Raw genomic sequence first — 24,738 nt, forward strand, 5'->3', positions numbered from 1 at the left:
TTTGGTGGCTGCTGACTGGCAAGCCACGCGGCTGTGGGAGCTGGGCTCCTGGTCACTTACTCAGGGCAAGTGGGACGAGGACTCTTCAGGTGCCACCACCACTTCGAGAGGTAAGTTGGGTAGTTGGAGGATAGGTAGGTACCCCGGGATTTGACACAGAGGGCCGTGGGGCGCCGGGTGCAGGGGTGCCTTTAGGTGTCGGGAAATCTTACCCTCTGTTGATCGCGGTTGGGGTGGCACTGTTCTGAGGCTGCAGGCTTCGTCAGGATTGTCGAGGGGGTTCCTTGGGTGCCGGACTCGGGGTCACAGTCGCCGTGGGGTCGTCCTCGTGGGTTTAGTTCACTCCGTCACGGGCCAGGCTTGGCTGGTGCAGAGTGGGCTGGGATCGCGGTTCCGGGCTGCTGCCAGGGGTGAAAGGTAGGTTCTGAGTAGAGCCTCTACTCATGGGAGTCCCAGGGGATCAGAGTTCAAAGGTAGCCAGGTCCTTTGAGGTTTCTGAGATTACTGGCCACAAGAGATGTCGGGTTTGGAGCAGGAGCAGGTCCGAGGTCGACCGGCCAGTAGGGCTGGGGCCAAAGCAGTTGGTGTCTCCCTCTCCGCAGCTGCAGGGCAGGTCTTCTTTTCTTCTTGCTCTTCTTGTAGTTTCGAATCTGGGGAAGGAAGGTTCAGGGTGCACCTAAATACTAGATTTAGGGGCGTTACAGGTAGGTGAAGGGCAGGGACCAATGGGTCCCTGTCCTGGGGTGGGTACACCCCCTATCCTGCCTCTTCTGTGGGAGGGGGGCAGTAGCCTAATCCTGATTGGGTAGGGCTTCCCATCTTCAAGATGGCGAGAGCCTGGGGATGTGCTTCACCTCGCCTCCCCCACCTGAGGGGTGGGGTTGGCAGGCTGGCACATTCCTTGTCCTTATTTGGGGTTTCCGCCCAAGCTTCCCGCCAGAGTGGGGAGTTGCAGTGGCCTGGGGAAACTCAGAGGTGGCATGCCTTTGAAGCTTCCCCCTGCCCATCCTGGGGGAGGAGATTTAACACCTCACCCAGGATGTGCATTGTTGCAGGACCAGGAGAGCAGGGGCTCTCCTACCCAGGGGTCCAGCAACATGTCTGCTGTGTGGCAGCCTAGGCAGCCTCAGCACAGATGTGGATGGTAGGTTAGGTTTTAGGGGGCATCTCTAAGATGCCCTCTGGGGTGCTTGGCACATTAAATCCCACGCTGGTATCAGTGTGGGTTTAATGTGCTGAGAAATTTGATACCAGACTTCTCAGTCTTGCCTTTATGGTGCTGTGGAGTTCGTGTTTGACGAGCTCCCAGCACCATGTACTCTTAAAGGGCAGCACTGCACTTACAGAGCCCAGGAATGGACCTGGGTACTGTAGGGGCACAGGGCTCCTGCTCCTGTGCCCACACCATTGGCATAGGGCACCCAGCTAGTGAGGTGGCTGATGTATGCCATGGGAGTGTAGGTGTGGGCATGGCACACAGGGATGTGTGCCATGTCGACTCTGTTTTGTCTTGTACCCAGACACTCAGCCTGCAAGAGCAGTGTGTGTGTGTTAGGGTACAGGGCCTGTAAGGGTGGCACAATAAGTGCTGCAGCCCTTAGAGGCCTTCCCTGGTCACAAGGCCCGGAGTACCTAGGGTACCATTTACCAGGGGCTGACATGTGGCCAGGGTTTGCCAATTTGGGTTTTGTCTGTTAGGCAATTTTTAGGGAAGGAACACAGGCCCTGGGCACCTGATTGGCAGGAACCCAGGGCCCAACAAGGAAAAGTGCATCAGCTATTAGGCAAAAAAGGGGGGGGGGGGTTACTGCAACAAAAACCCACTTTCCTACACCATCTGCTTGTGTGGAGATTGAGCGGCGACAGTTTACATCTTTCGACCTTCCTCTCGAAGTCTGTAACGTTATCTTGGCAGCCAGGCGTCCCTCCACCAAAACGATATACGCCTGTAGATGGAATCAGTTTGTGGCATGGTGCGCAGCAAAGGTTGTGGATCCCCTTTCAGAGGTTCTTTCTTTGGCCCAGCAGCGCTCTGCTCTGGGCACTCTAAAAGGCTATCTTTTGGCCATTTCGGCCTTTCTTAGTCTTCCTGACCAGCCTTCTCTTTTAAACTCCCCTATTGTAAATTGCTTCCTCCAGGGCATTATTCGCTTGTATCCTCCAATTCCTTTCGTAATGCCTCAGTGGGACTTGAACTTGGTTCTGACCCATCTTATTCCGCTCCCTTCGAGCCACTGCATAACTGTCCTCTCATACTTCTGACACTTAAAACTGCCTTTCTAGTCGCCATCACCTCTGCTCGCAGGGTGAGTGAGCTGCAGGCTCTTTCTTCAAAACCTCCTTTTCAGCCTGTTCATCCGGACAAAGTTGTCCTTCGTACTAGGCCTTCTTTCCTTCCCAAAGTGGTTACCTCTTTCCACATAGGAAAGACCATCACTTTGCCCACTTTCTTCCTGCCCCCACATCCTTCTAAAGAGGAGGAGAGGCTCCACCGTCTGGATCCAAAATGTGCGCTTTCCTTCTATCTGGATCGCACAAAACAATTCTGGGTGGATGACCAGCTCTTTATTGGCTATGTGGGCACCAAGAAAGGTCAGGCCGTGCAGAAACGAGCCAACTCTCGATGGGTTGTTCTTTGCATCAAAATCTGTTACTCCTTAGCGAAAACGGAACTTTCAGTGGGGTTGCGTGCTCATTCCACCAGGGCGACGCCAGCCACTACTGCTTTGGGACGTGGAGTCCCCTTTCATGACATCTGCCAGCAAAATTCTCCGGTTCCAGTCTGATGCCTGGAGGTAATTCTAAGGTGAGGAATCCATAACTAATCTGCCTCTTACTGATATCATTACCAAAGGTAAGTAACTTGTTCATTAAAGCTGCGTAACCCCACATGTATCTTGTAAATCACAACAAAAAACCTGACAAGACACCAAACTTTATAGTACCCAAACCAACAAAAGTGTATGGACTTGAAATAGCATATCAGTCTATAATTAAAAGTACCCAATGTTTCATCCATAAGGCTTCCATAAACTTTTGTTGGCACTTTGTGCTTTGTCGCTGTTCCCACTTGTATCTTTAAAAAAATTCTCCTTTCCAGTTCCTCTTGTAGGCTTTTTGTTTTGGCCTTACTTTGCTTCTAACATTTTTCACTTTATTTTAAAATTGGTTACGTAATTTTTTGTTTTTTAAACCTTTAATGTTTATGCATTTCTTTGATTCAATCCAGTCTTAGTTAAGTAGGCACTTAAACGCATTAACTAGCCTTTTGATACCTTAGTTTGGATTTTAGTGGCTTTTGAACGGTTTATGCTGACTGCTTTGGCACACTGGCTCAGGGTAGCAAAGTAACAAGGATGGTCAGCCAACTCTGTCTTGATTGGAGAGAACTCAATTATTGTAGTTCACCTTATGACCAGCGAAGACTGCCTAGTTTAACAGCACTATTACATCTGAATGTAACTATAGACTTAGTTCATACTCTTGCTGGCTCTTGAAGTTCTTATCCACCTCTTGCTAGAGTAAACGGCAACTGCTTAAATTCTCTACTCCTGCAGAATCATGTGGCCAAAGGGAATTAATTGGGTATGCAATTGCGCTATCTTTGCGACCCCGAGTCTCCAGTGGCAAATGAAATTACACGCAACTGATGCTGCCCATTAACCACTGACTGCCCTGAGGCCCTTAGAACAGGCTTAACATGGCTCCAATTCTTGGGTGGTGTTTCACCAATGGAGCAATATGAGCGGTCACTATCTGCTGTGTTTGGCTCGCCATGTATTGTGCCTGTCATAATTATTGTATCCTATCTGAGTGAATTTTAGCGGGCTCCGTGCAATTACTGAGCTGTCTACATCCTGTTTATGTGAGTAACTTTGCTCTAACTGCGCCATCTCAGGTAAGTTCTGTTTTTGGCCCACAGGGCATTGTCTGAACTGTGTTGTTCTTACATTGTGTATATGCTGTCTGAGCTTTCTCCAGTAGATTTGAAAGTCTGAGTCCACTGGAGGTTCTCTTTGGTTTCAGCTGACAATTTACCAGAACTTCAGCCATACTGGTTTGGTTCACCCAGAGGGTTCCATCAATCATCGATTTTTGTTGTTGATTTTTTTTATTTACTCTTTTCGATTTTTGGTATGCTTTGTGCTCTATCAGAAATGTGTTTGGTAGTTTTTAGGCAGTCGCTCTCCAACTCATTGCGGCCTATCACTTCTTGCAGGTTTTTAAACCTCGAACACCTCCAGAGGCTATTGCATTGTGCAGCCGTCTGCTGGAGTACACCCCAGTCACCCGCCTTTCTCCTCTAGAAGCTTGTGCACACAATTTCTTTGACGAGTTACGGGACCCTGCTGCACGCTTACCGAATGGGAGAGATTTGCCCCCACTTTTCAATTTCAGCTCTGTAGGTGAGTTGTGAGAGAGGTGAGTGCTGGTCTGTTTTTCTGTGTATGCCTGCAATGTTCAGTTCCTCCAGCATGTGTTGTCACTAAATTGCTGAATCCTTCTGTTTATATGCTTATATTTACTATTGTCTCTTTCCTTGGTCCCAACCCATTCAATCTCTTGACTTTGGAATCTACTTTTCTGGCTCTTGCTTCCCACTTTTTTAAAACTTACTATGCAATTGGACCCCTTGTAATCTGGTGGAGTGTGAATCCTGCTCTTTAGAACCATCCTTTCTTATTCTAAGGCCAGTGCCACTCACTTGTCCCATGCAACCTGCCCTTTCAGTTGGACGTGTATGTAAGCTTTGCCTCTACTTTAATTTCCTCCTCAAAGTCTTATTGTATGTAAGAAGTTTCCTTGGTCTGAGTCCTCTGTTTGAAATCCAAGAGTTGTCTTCGTATTGTGTCCCATGTTGTAAAATGAAACTACCTTCAGGAATGAGATGTTGTACTTCATACCGTTCCTTTAGAATGGATTCCCAGGTGCTATTTTTCTCTTGCTGTCCTTTTTCTTGCCTACAAATCAAGAAATGCGAAGTGAAATATGAGCATAGGAGTGCAGATTTTAGTTCCATTACAGCAGCAGTGTACTAATGATCAGTTTACTACTCCCAGTACTCTTTAAATGGTGTTAATGGCCAGCATTCTGTTGCGTTTCATTTCCCAAACAGTGGGCACCTTGCACCCACTAATGGTACATGAATGTTTGTCAAAGCTGTTCTTAAACTAAGCAGCCGTAGCCATGCGTGTAGCTCACAGCCGTTGGATACTGTCTTCCAATTATTGACCCTTTGAGTGCATCCCAGCATCGAATATATAATGGGAGTGACTTAACTTGATGGCTTAATACAATGTATTTATTTAGGAGTTTTATGTAGCGCGAACTTGACCTGAGTGTATCGGATTGCTTTACAGTGTAAGCACCACAAAAATAAATTGTATAGTGTGTACTTGACCGGAAGGTATCAAAGTGCCTCAGAGTAAGCACTGGAAAATGACATGCGATACATAGAGAATATAAAGTAACAGTAAAAATGGTATACAGTGGCCATTGAGTTATTGCTAGGGTGTAATTGAGGGAATGGATGTCCTCTGGGGAGGTAATTCTCATGTAGAGTTGTTGTCGGCATCTATATGGTTGATGTGGGAGCCTTTGAGGATATTGGTTAGGGGCTCCATGTAGAGTTGAACAATGTCAGGGAGAGGATAGAGCCTTGGGGGATGCCCAGCAGGGTGGAGCCAGCTTGGATAGAGCGCGGTTAATTTATGAAGCGCTAAGACCTGTAGGAAGGAGGATAAGTACTTTTGCTCCTTGCTGGATAGGTCCATCCTGTGCTGTAGGACAGTGGTTTCTGGACCCCTGGGTCGAGAGCTTGCTGCTCTCGGGGGCCTGAAACAATGCACATCCTGGGACGAGGTGCCAAGCCTTCTCCCCCAGGATGGGCAGGGTTCACGAAGGAGAAGCTTCCGCCTTTGTGAGCTTCTCCAGACCATTTGCTGTACTCAGCAACTGGCCCCCACTAGTTCTACCCTCCACTTTGGGCGGGAAACCCGGCGGGAAAAACAAAGTGAGGAAGCGAGGTGTGCCCACCTCTGCCAACTCCACCCCTAAGGTGGGGGAGGCGAGTTGAAGCACAACCTTGAGTCCCTGCCATGTTGAGGATGGGGGGACCCAGCCAACCAGGGACAGGCTCCTGCCCCCCTCCCACTGGAGAGTGGCAGGATAGGGGGTGTACCCACCCCAGAGAACGGACCCATTGGTCTCTGCCGTTTACCTACCTTGAACGCCCCTAAATTTAGTATTTAGGGGCACCCTGAACCAACCTTCCTTCAGATCCCGATTCCGAAACTGCAATAAGACCAGCCGTGCACCTGCTAATAAGATGACGACAACAACTGACTTGGCCTCAGCCCTACCGGCCTGTCGACCCTCGAACCTGCTCCTGCTAAACCTCTTCAGTGGTCAGCAACCTTACAAATCCCCGGAGGACACGGCTGCCTTGCACAACTAAAGACTGGGACTTCCACGAGCAGTGGCTCTGCTCAAACATCTGCAACCCCAGGTCCCGGCCTGAGACCGCGGATCCTGCCCACTCTGCACCGCCGAGCCCGGCCCGAGCTAAAGTGGACAAAGACCACAAGGACTTCCCCTCGGCAACTGTAACCAAGAATCCAGCACCCAAGGACCCACCACGATGCTCCTGACGATGCCTGCAGCCAACTGCGACCAGCAGAGCGTCAGATTTCCCGACGCCAAAAGACACCCCTGCTCCCGGCACCCCATGGCCCCCTGTGCCTAACTCCTGGGTGTCTACCCATCCTACAGCTTCCCAACTTACCTCTCGAAGTGGTGGTCGCACCTGAAGAATCACCGTCCCAGAGTTTGCAGCCTTTGTTCGTCTCGCAGCTTTCCCATTGAAAACCATTGGTCGCCCGACTGCCCAGAAGCCCACTGCATCGGCTGCCCCAGTGCCGCTGAGGATGCACCAACTACCGTGTTCGACTTCCCCACTTGACCTGAGTAAGTGACCAGGAGCTTTGCTCCCACAGCCATGCGGATTGCCTGCTAGCAGCCACCAACCAAAGGCACCCTGCCCGCCATAGGCTAACATTGGGCCTACACTCTCTGCACCCGGCCGCCCCTGTGTGCAACAACAGTACAATCCTGAACCTGGGAGACCCCAGAGTCTTGCCCCAGAACCTTAACTCTGCCAGTCGAGTACTTACCTGAAAGCAGATTAACTTACATTTTCTCCCTAGGGTAATATTGACTGGTTTTCACTTGGAAATTCTTCTAAGTGTCGAGTTTTCAAACTTTGAAATATTCACTAAAAATCGTCCGATTAACGAAAACAAAATGTTCGAGGCATATGAGCTGCAGATTGTACACTTAGCATAGATCGCCATCTGGTGTTGGGCCCGGATGTTTGCAGTTTGTTTTTCTTCTTGGACAGTCTTTGGAAGTCACGAGTTTGGTGACTCCTCCTTCGGTCCGTACTGCGCATGGGCTTCGGCTCCATCCTCAGATTGTTTTTTTCCGCCATCGGGCTCGGATGTGATACTTCGTGCTCCGGCTTCGAACTTCTACGGTTCCAGCCTCGACGGAAAATCCTCGATTCTTCGAGTTCCTTCATCATCTTCATCTCTCCAAGCGGCACTTTCTCCATCCCGTACATCGACACCGGCCTTCGGGCCCTCCGCGACTCCGGTCCCGGCCGATGGAAAGGACTCCGTTCAAAAAGTGCCCAAAATGTGGGTCTAAATTTCCCCACACCGACCTACATCAGGTGTGTAACCTTTGCCTCTCTCCGGAACACGAGGCCAGAGACTGCCCCGCCTGCAAGTCTTTTCGATCGAAGAAGACCATCCGAGATCGAAGAGCTCGACGCACCATGGCGCACTCATCCTCTGCAGCTCCACCAGACATCTTCGGAGACGACGCCGAAGCTTCGGGGCAAACACACACCGAGCAGGAGGAAGACGTCAGCGCTTCCGAGGCCGACGACTCCGACGTGGAGGACATTACACCAGCGCAGCGGGCCGTGAGTACTATGCCCCCTCCCACCCCCACGCCGAAAACCAAAGAGACTCAGGTTACTCCCTCGCCTGCCGGCCTGGGCAAAACCAAAACTTCGATCACCCCACCTTCGGGCCCGGTGTCGAAGCTCCCAAAGTCTCATGGCAGCTCGGGATCGAGCCAGCCGACACCCGGTGCCGAAAAACAGCATCCGGCACCGAAGACTGCAAAATCCAGCTCGACTCCGAAACCACCGGTGCCGAAGCCTGGACACTCGGTGCCGACCAAACACAAACACAAATCTGTCGGCACCGATGCTCCGGCGCCGAAACATCATTCGACGCCGAAACACCCGGAGACCTCAAAAAAGCATGGCGCACACAGACCATCGAAACCCCCGGTTCCGAAATCACCGGTGCCGACAGACGACTCGACACCATTGGCTCTGTTTACACCAGACCCTTTACAAAAGACTTTGTCCAAAGATCCAAAGACTGGGCTTTTGACTTTAACTACCAAGAAAAGACGCCTTGATGCTCCGGCTCCTCCTCCTCCACCCAAAAGGAAGGACTCTGCTACTTCTCCCCTCAGAGTGCCCTCCCCACCACCGCCTCCCCTACCCCCTCCACCTCCTCCACCGCCTCCACCTCACAGGTCTCCCCCACCTGTACCTCACTACGATCCGACCCCATCCCCAGATCCGGATGATGGGGATCCGGACAATTACCCGGCGGACGCCCCAATGGATCCCACTCCACCAGGGACCCCAGATCCATGGGAGGATTACAATAACCCTGATATACCCAATGTACCTCAGGACGACCTATACCCATCAAGACCGTCTCCTCCAGAGGACTCCTTAGGGTTTCACCATTTAGTGCAGAGAGCAGCACACTACCATGGGGTGGACATGCACAGTGAACCAGTAGAAGAAGACTTCCTACTGGATACATTTGATATACAAGACAAATCCACTTCCATTTTACCCATGCTTAAGGGTGTCACCAAGCACGCTACAGAGGTGTTCAAAGACCCTGTCAGAGCCAGAGTACTGAACCCTAGAATAGAGAAGAAGTATAAGGCGGCACCCACAGACCCTGCTTACATCAAGGGCCCTGCTCCCCTAGATTCCCTAGTTGTCTCCACAGCTAGAAAGCGGGCTAACTCCCAATCCTCAGGAGATGCCCCACCGCCAGACAAAGAATCTAAACTTCTGGACGCGTCTGGTAAACGCACCGCCTCCCAAGCTGCAAACATGTGGCGCATTGCAAACACACAAGCACTGCTTGCGCGATATGATAGAGCACACTATGACGAACTAGAGGCTCTTATGCAGCACCTTCCAGAAAAATACAAGCACAAGGCTCATGACCTGATACAGGAGGGTAAACTAATTACAAACACCTCCATTAAGTGTGCCCTCGATGCAGCCGACACTGCTTCTTGGGCCAAAAATACCAGTGTCCTGCTTCGTCGCCACGCCTGGCTCAGGATCTCAGGGTTTAAGCCTGAAGTCCAGGCATCCATACTCAATCACCCCTTTGACCAGGAAACACTCTTTGGGCCAAAGGTAGACGAAGCGCTCGAAAAGATGAAGAAAGACACAGACACAGCAAAGTCTATGGGGGCACTCCAAACACAAGCCTCCAAACGTTCCTTTCGACGCTCGTCCTTTCGTGGCACAGGCAGAGGCTCCTCCACCGATAACGCCTCTACCTCCTACAAGTCCCCTCCTCAAAATACCTTTTCAAAGGGCAATCAGAGAGGTGGTTACAGGGGTAACAACAATAAGGGCAGGGGCAAAACCAACAACACCCGTTCTGCCACCCCCCCCGCACAATGACTCCCCTCCGCTCCCCCCAGACCATTCCACTCCGGTCGGGGGCAGACTACAAAACTTTATCCACGTATGGGAGTCCATAACATCGGACAAATGGGTGACCCAAATCATTCGGTCAGGGTACTGTCTCGAATTAACATCTACCCCACCCAATATCCCACCAAGGCACCGTCCAATGTCTCAAGAACATTCCACACTGCTCAAACAAGAGGTACTCTCACTCCTCCAAAAACACGCTATAGAGCAGGTCCCCGTCAATCAACAAAATCTAGGGGTCTACTCCCTATATTTCTTAATACCAAAGAAAGACGGGACCCAAAGACCCATTCTCGACCTCCGGCCTCTAAATGCCTACATACATTCAGACCATTTTCACATGGTCACCCTACAGCAAGTCCTCCCACTCCTCTGCCAGGGAGACTTTCTCACAACCTTGGATCTGAAAGACGCATACTTTCACATTCCAATACACCCCTCTCACAGGAAATACCTCAGGTTCGTGGTGGACGGGCAACATTACCAATTCACGGTTCTCCCCTTCGGGGTCACCACCGCACCACGGGTGTTTACCAAATGCCTAGCAGTAGTAGCAGCACACCTCAGACGTCAACACATTCACGTCTTCCCTTACCTAGACGACTGGCTGATAAAAGCCGCGTCCTACGACCAATGTGTGCAACATACAAACAGCACCATCCAACTGCTCCACCAGCTAGGCTTCACGGTGAACTACCAAAAGTCCCACCTCATACCGTCTCACACAAAGCAATATCTCGGGGCCACTATAGACACCTCCAAGGGTATTGCCTATCCAAACTCAGCCAGAATCACAAGCATTCAAGCCTTACGCAAAACATTCCTTCCTCAACACTCTCTTCCAGCAAGAGTGTTTATGAAGCTCATAGGAATGATGGCGTCTTGCATCTTCATACTGCCCCATGCAAGACTCCACATGCGTCCACTTCAAGAGTGCCTAGCACAACAGTGGAACCAGGCCCAGGGTCAGCTGACGGATCTGGTGTTGGTGGACGGCCGCACACATCACTGGAGCTCTTGGCGATCTTTCTAGCCCTAAAATCTTTCCAAAAACAGATTTCGGGCAAATCAGTCCTCATTCGCACAGACAATATGACTGCGATGTATTATATACAAAAACAGGGGGTGACACACTCTCCCCAGCTCTCCCGCTTAGCCCAGAGCATATGGAGATGGGCAATTCCCCAAAACATCTTTCTCCTGGCACAGCACGTTCCAGGCGTACAAAACACCATGGCAGATCTGCTCAGCAGACAAACACAACAACTACACGAATGGGAACTGCATCCACAAGTTCTTCACCCATTCTTCCAACAGTGGGGGCATCCTCAGATAGACCTCTTCGCCACCCACGAAAACAAAAAATGCCCAAGCTTCGCCGCCAGATACCCACACCCATTGTCCAAGGGCAATGCGATATGGATGAACTGGTCAGGAAGATTTGCATACGCCTTTCCACCTCTCCCACTAATTCCATTAGTGGTCAGGAAGCTACAACAGCACTCCCTCACACTCATTCTGGTAGCTCCGACGTGGGCCAGGCAGCCGTGGTACACCACGCTACTACAACTGTCAGTGGTACCACATCAAAAACTGCATCTATCCCCATGCCTCCTAACCCAGAACCATGGAGAAATCAGGCACCCGGACCCAGCTCAGCTCAACCTGGCGATCTGGCTCCTGAAGTCCTAGAATTCGGATACCTTAACCTTCCCCCTGATTGCATGAACATCATCATGGAAGCCAGACGTCCTACCACTAGAGCATGCTATGCCGCAAAGTGGAAAAGATTTGTAATTTACTGCCGTAACAATACAATCAACCCTCTAGATGCATCCATACAGCACATCATATGCTATCTGCTCCATCTTCACAGGTGTAACCTGGCATATTCATCCATACACCTACACCTAGCAGCGATCGCTGCCTATCTACAAAACAGACAGCATTTATCACTCTTCAGAGTGCCCGCTATTAAAGCCTTCATGGAAGGCCTTAAACGAGTAATCCCTCCCAGGGCACCACCTTCCCCTGTATGGAATCTAAATTTAGTTCTTACACGACTAATGGGTCCGCCCTTCGAACCAATGCACAAATGTGAGCTACAGTTTCTCACCTGGAAAACAGCTTTCCTTGTAGCTATCACTTCCCTTAGAAGGGTTGGTGAAATACAAGCGTTCACCATACAGGAACCCTACATACAAATGCATCACAGCAAGGTCATACTTCGCACAAATCCGAAGTTTCTGCCCAAAGTCATTTCCCCCTTCCACCTCAATCAATCAGTGGAATTACCTGTCTTCTTTTCGCAACCCCAATCTGTTGCAGAAAGGGCCCTACACACACTTGATGTGAAAAGGGCGTTGCTATACTACATACAAAGAACGCAACCCTTCAGGAAGACTAAACAATTGTTCGTTTCCTTCTCTCCACCACATAAAGGCAACCCCATTTCTAAATCAGGGATAGCTAGGTGGATTGTAAAATGCATACAAATTTGCTATCAAAAGGCAAAGAGAACATTATCTGTTCCTCCGAAAGCCCACTCTACAAGAAAGTTAGGGGCTTCTATGGCTTTTCTAGGGAATATACCCTTAGATGACATCTGCAAAGCAGCCACATGGTCTACACCGCACACCTTCACAAAACACTATTGTGTAGATGTGCATTCCAAGCAGCAAGCTAGGGTGGGCCAGGCTGTACTAAAGACACTTTTTCAAACAGCTGCAACGGATACCGGTGGTCGCCGCTAAGGTTGGGTACTGCTATATAATCTATGCTAAGTGTACAATCTGCAGCTCATATGCCTCGAACGGAATATGCTACTTACCAGTATGCATCTGTTCTTGGCATGTAGAGCTGCAGAGTTGTACACGCCCACCCGCCTCCCCGGCTACCTGTATCCGTTCCAGTACATCTTATTTAGATACAACACATGGGTTTCTCACTGTTATTACTACGCTCCATCATTTCCCTGTTGGCGAAAAACAATCTGAGGATGGAGCCGAAGCCCATGCGCAGTACGGACCGAAGGAGGAGTCACCAAACTCGTGACTTCCAAAGACTGTCCAAGAAGAAAAACAAACTGCAAACATCCGGGCCCAACACCAGATGGCGATCTATGCTAAGTGTACAACTCTGCAGCTCTACATGCCAAGAACAGATGCATACTGGTAAGTAGCATATTCCTACTCACCTGTTCTCAGGAGAAATCCCAGTGCTGGACCAAGGTGCCCAGCACTGACCAGAATGTCATTACAACTGTGATTTTACGATAACTCTATTTTCCTCCATAGGATAACATTGCCCTATTTTACCAGAAATTCTTCCAAGTGTCGATTTTTGCAACATACAAATATTCCTTAAAAATCGCCTGTTTAACAAAAACGATTTCTTTCAACTGTTTACAGGAAATGCACCAGGGCTGAATCCAGGATCAGCACTGGGGCATCTATCTAAAACGGGTAAGTAATTACGTTTTCACAGTTGGTGCGATTTTTAATGAATATTTGTAGTTTGCAAAAATCAACACTTAGAAGAAATTTCACAGAAAAACAGTCAATGGTTTCCTATGGAAGAAAAATGGGTTAGCGGTAAGTACGGTTGTAATTACTTTTCAGGGTCAGTGCTGGGCACCAAGATCCAGCACTGGGATCTCTCCTGATAGCAGGTGAGTATTTTCATTTTCGTTACTCTGTTGATTTTAGGTGAATATTTTAATGTTTAGAAACTCCTGTGGATTGGAGGGTCTCCTTGCAAGACCAACCAAAGGTGCTGGGTCCACCCTTCGTCCACGGGTCCGGGATACAAACTGAGACCAATACTGGAGCGCCAAGAGAGAAATGATATTTATTAAAATCTCATGAGATGGAGAGTGAGAGCATCGGCAACAGACACCTGCAGCTTGTCTGAGGAGGCAATCTCCCAAGCACTTTAGTTCCACGTCTTATATACCCTTCATCCCCACCCCCTGCGTGTACAGTAAAGAAAGAACACCATGATTATGCAAAGGGGTGATGTGTACAGTAAACGATGAACACCATAATTATACAAAGGGAGACTTGTACAGTAAAACAATGAACGCCATAAATAATCAAGCAGAGGTCAATCTGATAAGTTAGCAGATGGTCACTGTTGGGCCCCTGCAGGGCATAGGTTAAACCCATAATTACACAACAAGCAGAGGTCAATCTGATAAGTCTGAAGATGGTAGCTGTCAAGCCCTGCAGGGCGAAGGGCAGGGTGAGGACGACAAGCATCTGGGAAACTCCCTGTCCGACTGGTTGAGCATGGGTTGGTCAGCTTTAGGCAGTCCGGGGCACGAACAAGGTGTGGTCGTACTTTCAGGAATGAGGCAAGTCCAGAGTGAAGCCCCAGAGCGTTCGTGATACAGAGAGGAGGTCAGTATGAAGTGTGGGTGAAACACAAAATGGCGGAGTGAGTGGCAAGATAACAGACATACTTTTCCACAGGGTACAAAACGGCTGAGCGAGTGTCAAGATAAAAAATACATTTTCCACAGTCCTTCCTGTTGACAGGAGCGAAGCAGAAAGTCTTGAGGCATTGTTCCAATCGTTGGTACGTGTGGCTAGTGAGACTCGTTGGAAGACTCTTATTTTCTGCTGTACTTTTACTCTTTTCAGAACTTTCCGGAGGAATAATGCAGAGCCTCAGTGGTCCTACCTGTAAACAGAAAAAATAACCGTTGGTGCCTGTATTCAAGTAATTTGAGAGGTTACTAGCACTTCTATTACTTAGGCACTCTCAATATGAAAAAAACAAAGTGATGGAGAAATAAAAGTAACCGTTGTCACAACTTGTAGACTGAGGGTTTTGGGCGTTGATGTTTCCAGACGTTCTTAGTGCAACCTCTACTCTGATCTACTTCCCCATTTGCCCTGAGCAAGTGACCAGGAGCCCAGCTCCCACAGCCGTGTGGCCTGCTAGCCAGCAGCCCCCAACCAAGGGCCCCCTGCCTCCCATAGGATAACATTGGGCCTAACTGACACTGCACCCGGCTGCCCCTGTGCCGCTGAGGGTGTAACAACTGTACTGACCTGACCCTGGGAGACCCCTGAGTCTATGCCCGAACCTTAACACTGCCAGTCGAGTACTTACCCAAAAGCCGATAACTCACTTTTTTTCCATAGGGTAACATTGACTGGTTTCACTTGGAAATTCTTCTGTTTAGCTTTGAAACTTTAAAATATTCATCTAAAATCAGCCGAATTACTCAAACAAATTTACTCACCTGTTATCTGGAGAGATCCCAGTGCTGGATCTTGGTGCCCAGCACTGACCCTGAAAAGTATTTACAACCGTACTTACCTAAACTTGATTTTCCTTCCCTAGGATAACATTGCCTGGTTTTCACCAGAATTTCTTCTGTCGAGTTTGCAAAATTACAAATATTCGTTAAAAATCGCCTGTATAACAATCACATTATTTCAACTGTTTACAGGAGATGCCCCAGTGCTTGATCCAGGATCCAACACGGAGTTAGAAAAAGTAACCATAACCCCACTTACCTGCTAAGTGAATTTCCTCCCATAGGATAACATTGGTGATTCTACGTGAAAAAGTTTGTCAACTTTTAAAATACAATATTACTTAAAAGTCACTACTGTAACCAAAACGTTTTTACTCTACTGTTTACAGGAACTGTCCCAGGACTGAATCTAGGATCCAGTCCTGAGGTAAGAGTAATCCAAAAAGTAATCTAAAAAGAAGAGCCTTCATAGGTTTCTTTGAAGTTTGCTTAAAGATTTATTAATAGAACAGCATCCCAGCAGAGAGCAACTTCCTTCACTTCCAGTGGCTCCCTTCAACTGTCCCTTAGAACCTTTCCCATGTCATACTACAAGTTACTAGGTAACCGTTCCATGACATCTCCAAGCTGGAGATCTCTACATAATCCATTGCGTTTAACTAGAAATTTCCATTGAGCTCAATGTATAATTGTGTTTGAAATTGTGTTGCCTATTGCAACAACTGTAACATTGCATTCAAAAGCCTATTGCCTATTGAAAAGTGTTTATATAAAGCATTTCATTCTGGGAAAGTATATTTTGATACCTATTGTTGGTTCTAAAATAAAACAAGCATATTTTTATTTATCCAGTATTGGGGTATCTTTCCTAGATTGACATGCCTGAATCATTCCCCGTCGCCGAGGCGGGAGTCCCACGGTAAATACAAAAGTAGTGCCAAAAATAATAGTAGTAGTAGGCCCAAAAGAAAAGGCCTGAGGCCTAGATCTTAGCATCATTATCTACATCATTATGCCAAAAGAACCAAAAAATAGGTACCAACCAATCGGCCATCAGCACCCTCTAGAACACTCTCAGCAGAGCCAGTTCTCCTCAGATTTTCACCAAACGTTGTGTGGAAGGGAGTCTCCCGGAGGGCCACTCAGTTTTCTACTTTATTCCATGATGTCTGACAAAGCCTTGTTCAAGTCCTGCAGAACCTGCGCCAAGAAGAGTCCATGTTGATGACCAGCATATGGACTGCATCTACTGCCTCTACCCTAAACATGAGGCAAAAGATTGCAAAATTTGCAAGACCTTCCCTACTAAGACTCTTGGGGATAGGGAGGCGAGAGTGCTGTTATGGCTTAAATCCTCTTCGGCTGAAGAGGATGATAGAGCCTCAACTTCCAGAAAGAGAGCTAGGTCTCATGACAGCTCTTCAAGCGAGGGGAAAAAACACCATATATCTTCCCACTCTACTTCTGGCCCTTCTCAGAGGACTCCTCATCTCCTCTGGGTCAGCGCACTCTCCTCAGGACTCTGCTCTCAAGGACTCTAAAAAGCCATATTCAAAACTGTGAGTAAAAGCCTTTCAAAATCTCTGGCTTTACCTCCGTCAACTATTACGGTCACTTGTGCTCCTTCGTCGACGGAGACTGTCTCGACGATATCTATCACCTCTCCTATACTATCGACGAGGATTACTATCCTGTCAAAGAAACCCGTCGTCGAGGAATCGTCGACTAAGACCTCGTCGACTAAGTTAACGTCGAAATCCATATCGACGACGTTACTGTTGACGATGCCTCCATTGTCGACGAGAGAAGTATCGTCGACGAAGATACAGCTGATTACGGTTCTAGTCGATGAAGGTCCTGTCGACTGGGAATTTACCTGTTCCGTCTGCGGCACCGGCATTGCTTATAGCTCCTATTTGTTAAACACCTGTTTCATCTAGGAGTTTGCAGCTAAAAACATTTCAAAGACCTGAATATAGCGATATATTACCGCTTACTCCCTCCCATCTCCTGGAAAAACATGTGAAGGAAGAGGATGATGATCACGAGGGGACGAAGAGGAGGAAGGACCATTTGGGATAGCTCATCATCCTTCTGAGCTACACATCAAATGTCAGGATGACGATGAAGAGGAGAATTATCAGGAACAATATTATCAAGAGGACATTGTCGTCCCGCATCACAGAGTTTACCATAGACCACCTCGCCAGAGGGAGATGTCGCATCTGCCTCCAACTCTAATACAAGACCTGCAAGCCATGCTAGCAGATTAGACCGCGTTTTCCCCCACAGCAAGTCATTCCACAGGTTCCACCACCACCTGGGCCGGTTCTGGATCCTTTGCCTTCACCTGACGCTCCTGTTCCAACGCCTCAGCTTCCAGACCCTCAAGATCCGCATCAGGGTCAGGACACGTCCTCCGAAGAAGAATTTGAAGAGGGTGAACTTTCAGAGACCATTCCGAAAGATCCTTGAGATTCTTATATTATCCCTATGCCTTCACCACCGACTCCTCTACCATCTGATTCGCCCCCAGAGGATATAGGGGGATTTCATAATCTAATGCAGCGAGCTGCTGCTAGATTTCAGTTGCCTGTTACGGTTGAACAATCTGAATGCTTCCTACATGATTTTAAGTAGGAATCCAGAGATTACGAGAGCTGTCCCCATAATTGTTTACATCTGGAAAGAAGGGATCAAAATCACAAACTCCTGCATCTGTGCCAGCAGTGCTTCCACGGATAGACCAATACCGTGCTCCGGCCAATAGTCCATCCTGTCTCATTGGCCATCCTCGACCAGATTCCTTCATTTCCCAGGCTGCCCAACAAAGGTCTAAGAACCCGGCAACACCCATTCTCATCCAGGGGATACTCATCAATAGTCATAATCTATGAATGATCCCCGCCCACGTGCGGGATCCCGGAGCATATAGAAAATACATATATATACATATATATGCATATGTGAAAATGTATACAAGCAGCCTAAAATGTTTCAAACATGGCAATGCTGAAATTGCATAGGTTTGCATTGTAGTACCCCCTAACCCATAAGGAAAAAAGGAAGCACTAAGCCAATTGTCACACAACAATGCTTTATTGCCATAAAGCAAACTTGTAATTACAGGCATTTGCCTGTAGGCTGCAGTAGAGTATCAAGAAAACAAAGAAAACTGACACCTTGCCTGTAAGGCATAGGGGGACCATGCCTTTAAGACCTGCAGGAGACCCCTTGCTCCCATGATGCACCACAGGTGACAGTTAGGTCAGTTCTTTTTTCCGGCTCCTTCTATGCGGATCCTGGAGCTTGAGCTCTTCAGTTTTTTGACTGAAAGTTTTGTAATTCAGATTTTTTCAGAAAATTCGACATTTTCTGGCTCCTGAAAGTTTGTTCTGCTGGTTTCCTGAAGAATTTCAAATTTTTTCCAGTCAGAATGCCTGCTTTATTCAGGAAATGCCCTTCCTGTGGCAATAAGATGGCACTGGCGGATCCACACTCTGTGTGTATTGTGTGTTTGCCAACTTCACACAATCCTGACCGGTGCCCCCACTGCCAGAAGTTTTCCAGGCGCACTCTGCGCGATAGAGAGCGCATTAAGCTGCATGCCCAGCTGGAGAAGGAAAGAAGCCGTCGTGAAGGCGACCATTCCTCCTTAAAACCACCTTCAGCTAGACGACCTCAAACTGCGACATTCCACCTCTCCTGACCCCAGGAAGACCAAGGTTCCAGGAGATTCGCCGTCGACGCCAAGGTACTGTCTAAAAAATCCAGGACGACTTCTGCGTCAAGAGCTTCATCTCGACGTCAAGATTCTCCGCCGCAGACAAGTCTGCGTCGAGGCACAGCCCTTCGGGCTCGAAGGCTGTTAGTCCGATGAGATCCGGACATTCTCCGCCGCCCTCGAGTGGGTCGGCGTCGAGAGCTGCGACGACGTATGTCTCGCCGCAAATGGGTCGATCGACGTCAAGGCATTCGACGTCGGGAAGATCAACCTCAGCTCGACGTCATGGAACACCGGACCGCCGTCGAAGGTCGACGTCAAAGTCGCCATCTCGACGGCGAAGGTTGACGTCTAAGTCACCAGCCCGTCGGCGAAGTTCGACGTTTAAGTCACCGGCTAGACGACTAAGGTAGACGTCGAGGTCTCCACAACGCCGTAGGTGATCGGCGTCGAGACCGAGGGCGGAGAGGCATTCCCAGCAACCGAAGGTGACACAAACATCGACGTCGAGACGGTCGGTGTCGAAGGATAGACCTGCAGTAGCCACGGAGAGGATTAGAACCATATCTAGATCGTCAGGAGATCGCTCATCATCTCCAGGTCTTCATATCGTGCAGATCTCTGGAGAAATCACCTAAGACACCAGAGAAGTTTGGTCTTTCACCTCCCTGGTTGGAGAATGTGGGTACAGGTGACTGCAGAAGTCCGGACTCGGACTATTCCCGCACGTACTCTCCCTCCAGGATTTTTCCGCGTAGAAGCAAGTCTCCTCCTGGTAGACCAAAGTCACCTTCTCCACGACGGTCACGACCCAGGGATCGCCCTTCCTCTCACAGAAGGCCAAGATCTCCTTCTAAACAGATCACGGTCCAGGGCTCATCACAGTGATCGTCCCCACAAGAGGCGACGCACTAGATCACCCACCTGGTCTTCCTCCACAAGGTCCTCGGTCCGGGATTATTCTCCGACCTTTTCCTCTACACCTCCATCACGAGTGTCTCCTATTGATGACATCGCTACTTTCTCTGACGTTCTGGGCAGAGGTGTGCAGAAATTAAACATCACGATGCACACCCCTCTGGCTCCCACATCAATTATATTTGTCAAGTTACATCACCGTTCAGCGCCCAGACCTTTGCTGCCATTGGTGCCAGGACTGTTGGAGCCAGCTATGGCCACATTTCTTACTCCGGCTACGGTGGGCTCTGTGCCTTCAAGAATCGCTAAGAAATATAAGGCCCCGGCAGAGAATCCCTTATTTCTAAGAGCGGACCCGCCAGCGGACTCCGTTATTGTGGCGGCTGCTATGAAGTCCCATTCTGCGTCTGTCTCCTCTTCTGTCCCCCCGGAAAAGACAGTAAGCAGATGGATTCGTATGGTAGGAAGATGTGCAACACTTCTGCTTCATACATGAAGGTGGCTAGTGCTTCAGCCCTTCTGGGGCGTAATGATCGCGCACTTTGGGATTCCCTCTCCAGATTTGCTGGTAAACTGCCAAGGGAAGACAGACAGGACGTCAATGAAATTCTCCTTGAAGGTGGGCTTGTAGCCAATCAAATCATAAGTTCGGCTGCGGATGCTTCGGACCTCGCCGCACATGGCTACTCTCATGGCGTATGCTCTCGGCGCTCAGCCTGGCTGCGGCTAACGGGCCTCAAGCCTGATGCTCTAAAGAAGATTCTTAATCTGCCTTTTAACTTGGGGCTCACGCTGATGACCAAATGAACAAGATGAAAACAGAGATGGACACTGTTAAAGCTGTTGGTCTGGAAAAGCGCAAGGAATATCGGAGGCGTTTTCGTCAGGACGACAGGCGCGCTTTTCATCAGCGCATTCAAACATCCCAATGGTCTTCTCAGAACCAGCAGAGGCCCCAGTTCCAACAAAGGGGTCGTGGCAGAGGTAGAGGAAACGCAAAGCAGCAACAGTCCTCCACCAAGCAGCCCTCCAAGCAGTGAGATCTTACTTCCTCCGCGCCCGTTCGCCACTCCGGTAGGAGGAAGTATCAGTTTTCACCTGGAAGAGTGGGAAGCCATTACAAGAGACAAATGGGTACTGAATATTCTACAGCATGGCTACTTGCTGAGGTTCAAGTCTCCCCCTCCGCAAGTACCCCCACAGAGGCGGCACCTTCCTCAAATTCAAAATCGGCTTTTACTGGACGAAGTAGCTACTCTCCTCTCCAAAAACGCCATAGAGGAAGTACCTCCCCTACAAAGGAATCAAGGAGTATACTCCCGGTATTTTCTAGTTCAAAAACGAGGAGTAGTCCAGGAGTACAGACCCATTCTCGATCTGCGTCTGCTCAACGGATTTGTCAAAAGGGAAAAGTTCAGAATGCTAGCCCTGCATCAAATATTTCCGCATCTTCACCAGGGAGACTGGATGTGTGCCATCGACCTACAGGAAGCCTATTTCCATATCCCTGTCTCAGTGAAACATCAAATTCCTCAGGTTTTAGATCTTTCGTCAGCACTACCAGTACAGAGTTCTGCCGTTTGGCCTCAAATCCGCCCCACGGACATTCTCCAAGTGTATGGCGGTGGTAGCTGCCTTCCTCCGCAAACGAAAGATATTAGTCTATCCCTATCTAGACAGCTGGCTCCTGAAGAGTTCCACTCCTGTTCGACTCCAGAGCCATCTCTCGTTCTGCCACAATCTGCTTCAGTCGCTGGGCTTACAGGTCAACTACAAAAAGTCGGTCCTCAATCCCACTCAGCGGATTCATTACCTGGGCGCCTCTCTGGACTCCGCAAAGGCAAGCGTGTGTCCTTCGGAGGAGAGGTTATTATCCATACTTCAGAAATGCCACGCACTTCTCAACACTGCATTCCCCACAGCCAGGCAAGTGTCGTCACTTCTGGGGTCGATGGCTTCGTGCATTTACATTGTACCCAACGCACGTTTTCACATGCGTCCTCTTCAACAAGAGCTAGAGGATTAGTGGTCGCAGAGGTCCGGTCGCTGGGAAGATCTGATCTCTCTTCACCAAGCCGCCAAAGACTCCATCAGATGGTGGATGAAACACTCCCATCTGCTTCACGGCGTCCCCTTCCATCAGACGCCTCCGACACAGTCAGTGGTCACAGATGCCTCCATGCAGGGCTGCGGTGCTCATATGGACCAGCTTCAGGTACAAGGTCTCTGGTCCAATACCGAACAGAGTTATCACATAAACTTCTTGGAGCTACGAGCAGTCCATCTGGCTCTCAAATCCCTGTACCCGTCTCTCCAAACCAGCCACGTTCAGATTCAGACAGACAACACGACAACTATGTTCTATCTGAACAAGCAAGGAGGCACCAGATCACGAGTCCTATCTCTGGAAGCTCCGTCCATTTGGAGATGGCTACTGGCGAGAGGCCTTTCGATCATCGCTGTTCACCTGCCAGGGACCCTGAACGTGCAGGCAGACGGCCTCAGCAGAGACTTCGTCGAAGCGCACGACTGGGTGCTCAACGAAGACGTCGCCCAAGAGGTCTTCTGGCAGTGGGGAGTACCGGACATCGACCTTTTCGCAGACGCTGCAAACAAGAAATGCCCCGTCTTAGCCTCCAGGTTTCCCCAACAGGGATCTCAGGGGAACGCACTTTTGATCAGCTGGTCGCGGACATTGCTGTACGCTTTTCCTCCTCTCCCTCTCATCCCAGCGGTGATACAGAAATTATACAGGACCAGAACGCGGATGATCCGGATAGCTCCGGAGTGGCCCCGCCAGTGGTGGTACCTGGGTCTACTCCAGCTGTCAGAGGTGCCACACCGGAGATTGCCTTGCCTGCCGAACTTACTGACCAAGAGCCAGGGGAGAGTGTTCCATCCCAACCTCCCCTCTCTTCGCTTGACGGCATGGCTCCTGAACTCATCCCGTACGGACATTTAGATCTTCCGGCGGACTGTATGAACATTCTGCGAGTAGCAAAAAGGCCCTCCACTAGGAAGTTTTATGCCTTCAAGTGGAAGAGGTTCTACATTTGGTGTAGAGATAACGCCCTTGATCCAATCCAGGGTCAGGAACAGGTTATTCTCCCCTACTTGTTACACTTAGCAAAGTCGGGTCTGAAGTATACATTTATCAGAGTCCACTTAGCTGCTATCACAGCTTATAGAAAATCTCCTACCTCATTCTTCCAGATGCCGGTAGTCAAAGATTTCCTAGAAGGGCTTAAAGTATTTCCACCAGTGAGGTCCCCTTCCCCCTCCCTGGGAACTCAACATTGTTCTCTAAGTTGATGGGAGCGCCTTTCGAGCCTATTCATAAGGCATCCTTGCAGCATCTGACCTGGAAGGCTGCCTTCTTAGTAGCCGTAACTTCTGCCCGCAGGGTAAGTGAAATTCAGGCCCTCTGCTGCAAGGAACCTTATACTGTGTTCCATACCAATCGAGTGGTGCTACGTACTCATCCGAGCTTCCTGCCCAAGGTGGTCTCGGACTTCCACATTAATCAGGTTATCACGCTGCCCACTTTCTTTCCTCAGCCAACCACTTCTCCGGAGAGCCTTACATTCTCTAGACCTCCGGAAGGTATTGAAATTTTATCTTGCCAAAACCCTTTCGCTTAGAAAGTCTGACAGGCTTTGTCAATTACGGTCCAACAAATACCGGGCTGGCTGCCTCCAAGAGGTCCATTTCTAGATGGATTGTCTCTTGTATAGCCTTGGCTTATCAACTGTCTCACAAGGTTCTACAGGTTCGACCAAGAGCACACTACTAGGGGGAAAGCTTCTACTGTAGCTCTCCTTCGCAACGTTCCCATGTCTGAAATTTGCAAAGCGGCTACATGGTGATCCATACATACCTTTACACGCCATTATTGCCTAGATTCAGACGCACAGACCGACGCCCAGGTGGGGCAGGCCTCTTTGAGGAATTTATTTGCATAACTGCTATGCTAAGGTGATGTTAATGCATGTTCTAGATGCTATATTGCTTGTCCGAGACTTTGGGTATGGGCTTGCTACTCTATTAATAGATTGACTATTGATGAGAAGGATTAGTTACTTACCTGTAATCCTAGTTCTCATCCAGGGGTATACTCATCAAAGTCATAAGCGACCCACCCACCTCCCCGGACGAGCATTTCTCCTCAGGTTATTGTTTATTGATTGCAGATCTTCTCAAAAAGAACTGACCTAACTGTCGCCTGTGGTGCATCATGGGAGCAAGGGGTCTCCTGCAGGTCTTAAAGGCACGGTCCCCCTACTCTAATGCCTTAAAGGCAAGGTGTCCGTTTTCTTTGTTTTCTTGATACTCTACTTCTGCCCACAGGCAAATGCCTGCAATTACAAGTTTGCTTTATGGCAATAAAGCATTGTTGTGTGACAATTGGCTTAGTGCTTCCTTTTTTCCTTATGGGTTAGGGGGTACTACAATGCAAACCTATGCAATTTCAGCATTGCCATGTTTGAAACATTTTAGGCTGCTTGTATATGTTTTCACATATGCATATATATGTATTTTCCATATGCTCCGGGATCCCGCACGTGGGCGGGATTATTCATAGATTATGACTTTGAGTATACCCCTGGATGAGAACTAGGATTACAGGTAAGTAACTAATCCTTACTACACCGCCAGACAAGGAAGGGCGTCTTGATTTGATTGGCAAGAGGTTTTCGACAATGGCAGCTGCCTCCATCAGAGCAGCTAACTCCCTAGCAATAATAGGGCGTTACGACCGCCAAATGTGGTCCGAATTGGCTGGACTTATTGAGCTCGTTCTGGAAGACAAGAGACAGGAAGAAAGAAAAATTCTATTAGAGGGAGAGCGCGCGGCATCTGAAACCATAGATTGCGCTCTAGACATTATGAATACAAATTTTCGCCAGTTGGCTGGTGCGGCAGTACTCAGACGCCAGGGTTGGCTTAAGGCCACCACTTTCAGCCCTGAAGTCCAGACAAAACTATTGG

General features: G+C 49.0%; 1 protein-coding gene across 1 annotated transcript in view; it reads left to right on the forward strand.

The window, feature by feature from the left end:
* GSK3A (glycogen synthase kinase 3 alpha) overlaps positions 1 to 24,738 on the forward strand; it is a 393,550-nt gene that overhangs the window by 234,847 nt on the left and 133,965 nt on the right. Inside the window, exon 9 of the mRNA XM_085615588.1 lies at positions 4,220 to 4,406. Within this exon, the coding sequence (XP_085471714.1) occupies positions 4,220 to 4,406 (187 nt within the window). The remainder of the gene's footprint in view (positions 1 to 4,219; positions 4,407 to 24,738) is intronic.

This window comes from Triturus cristatus, chromosome 7 (assembly GCF_964204655.1).
Source record: "Triturus cristatus chromosome 7, aTriCri1.1, whole genome shotgun sequence".
NCBI classification, from domain to species: domain Eukaryota; kingdom Metazoa; phylum Chordata; class Amphibia; order Caudata; family Salamandridae; genus Triturus; species Triturus cristatus.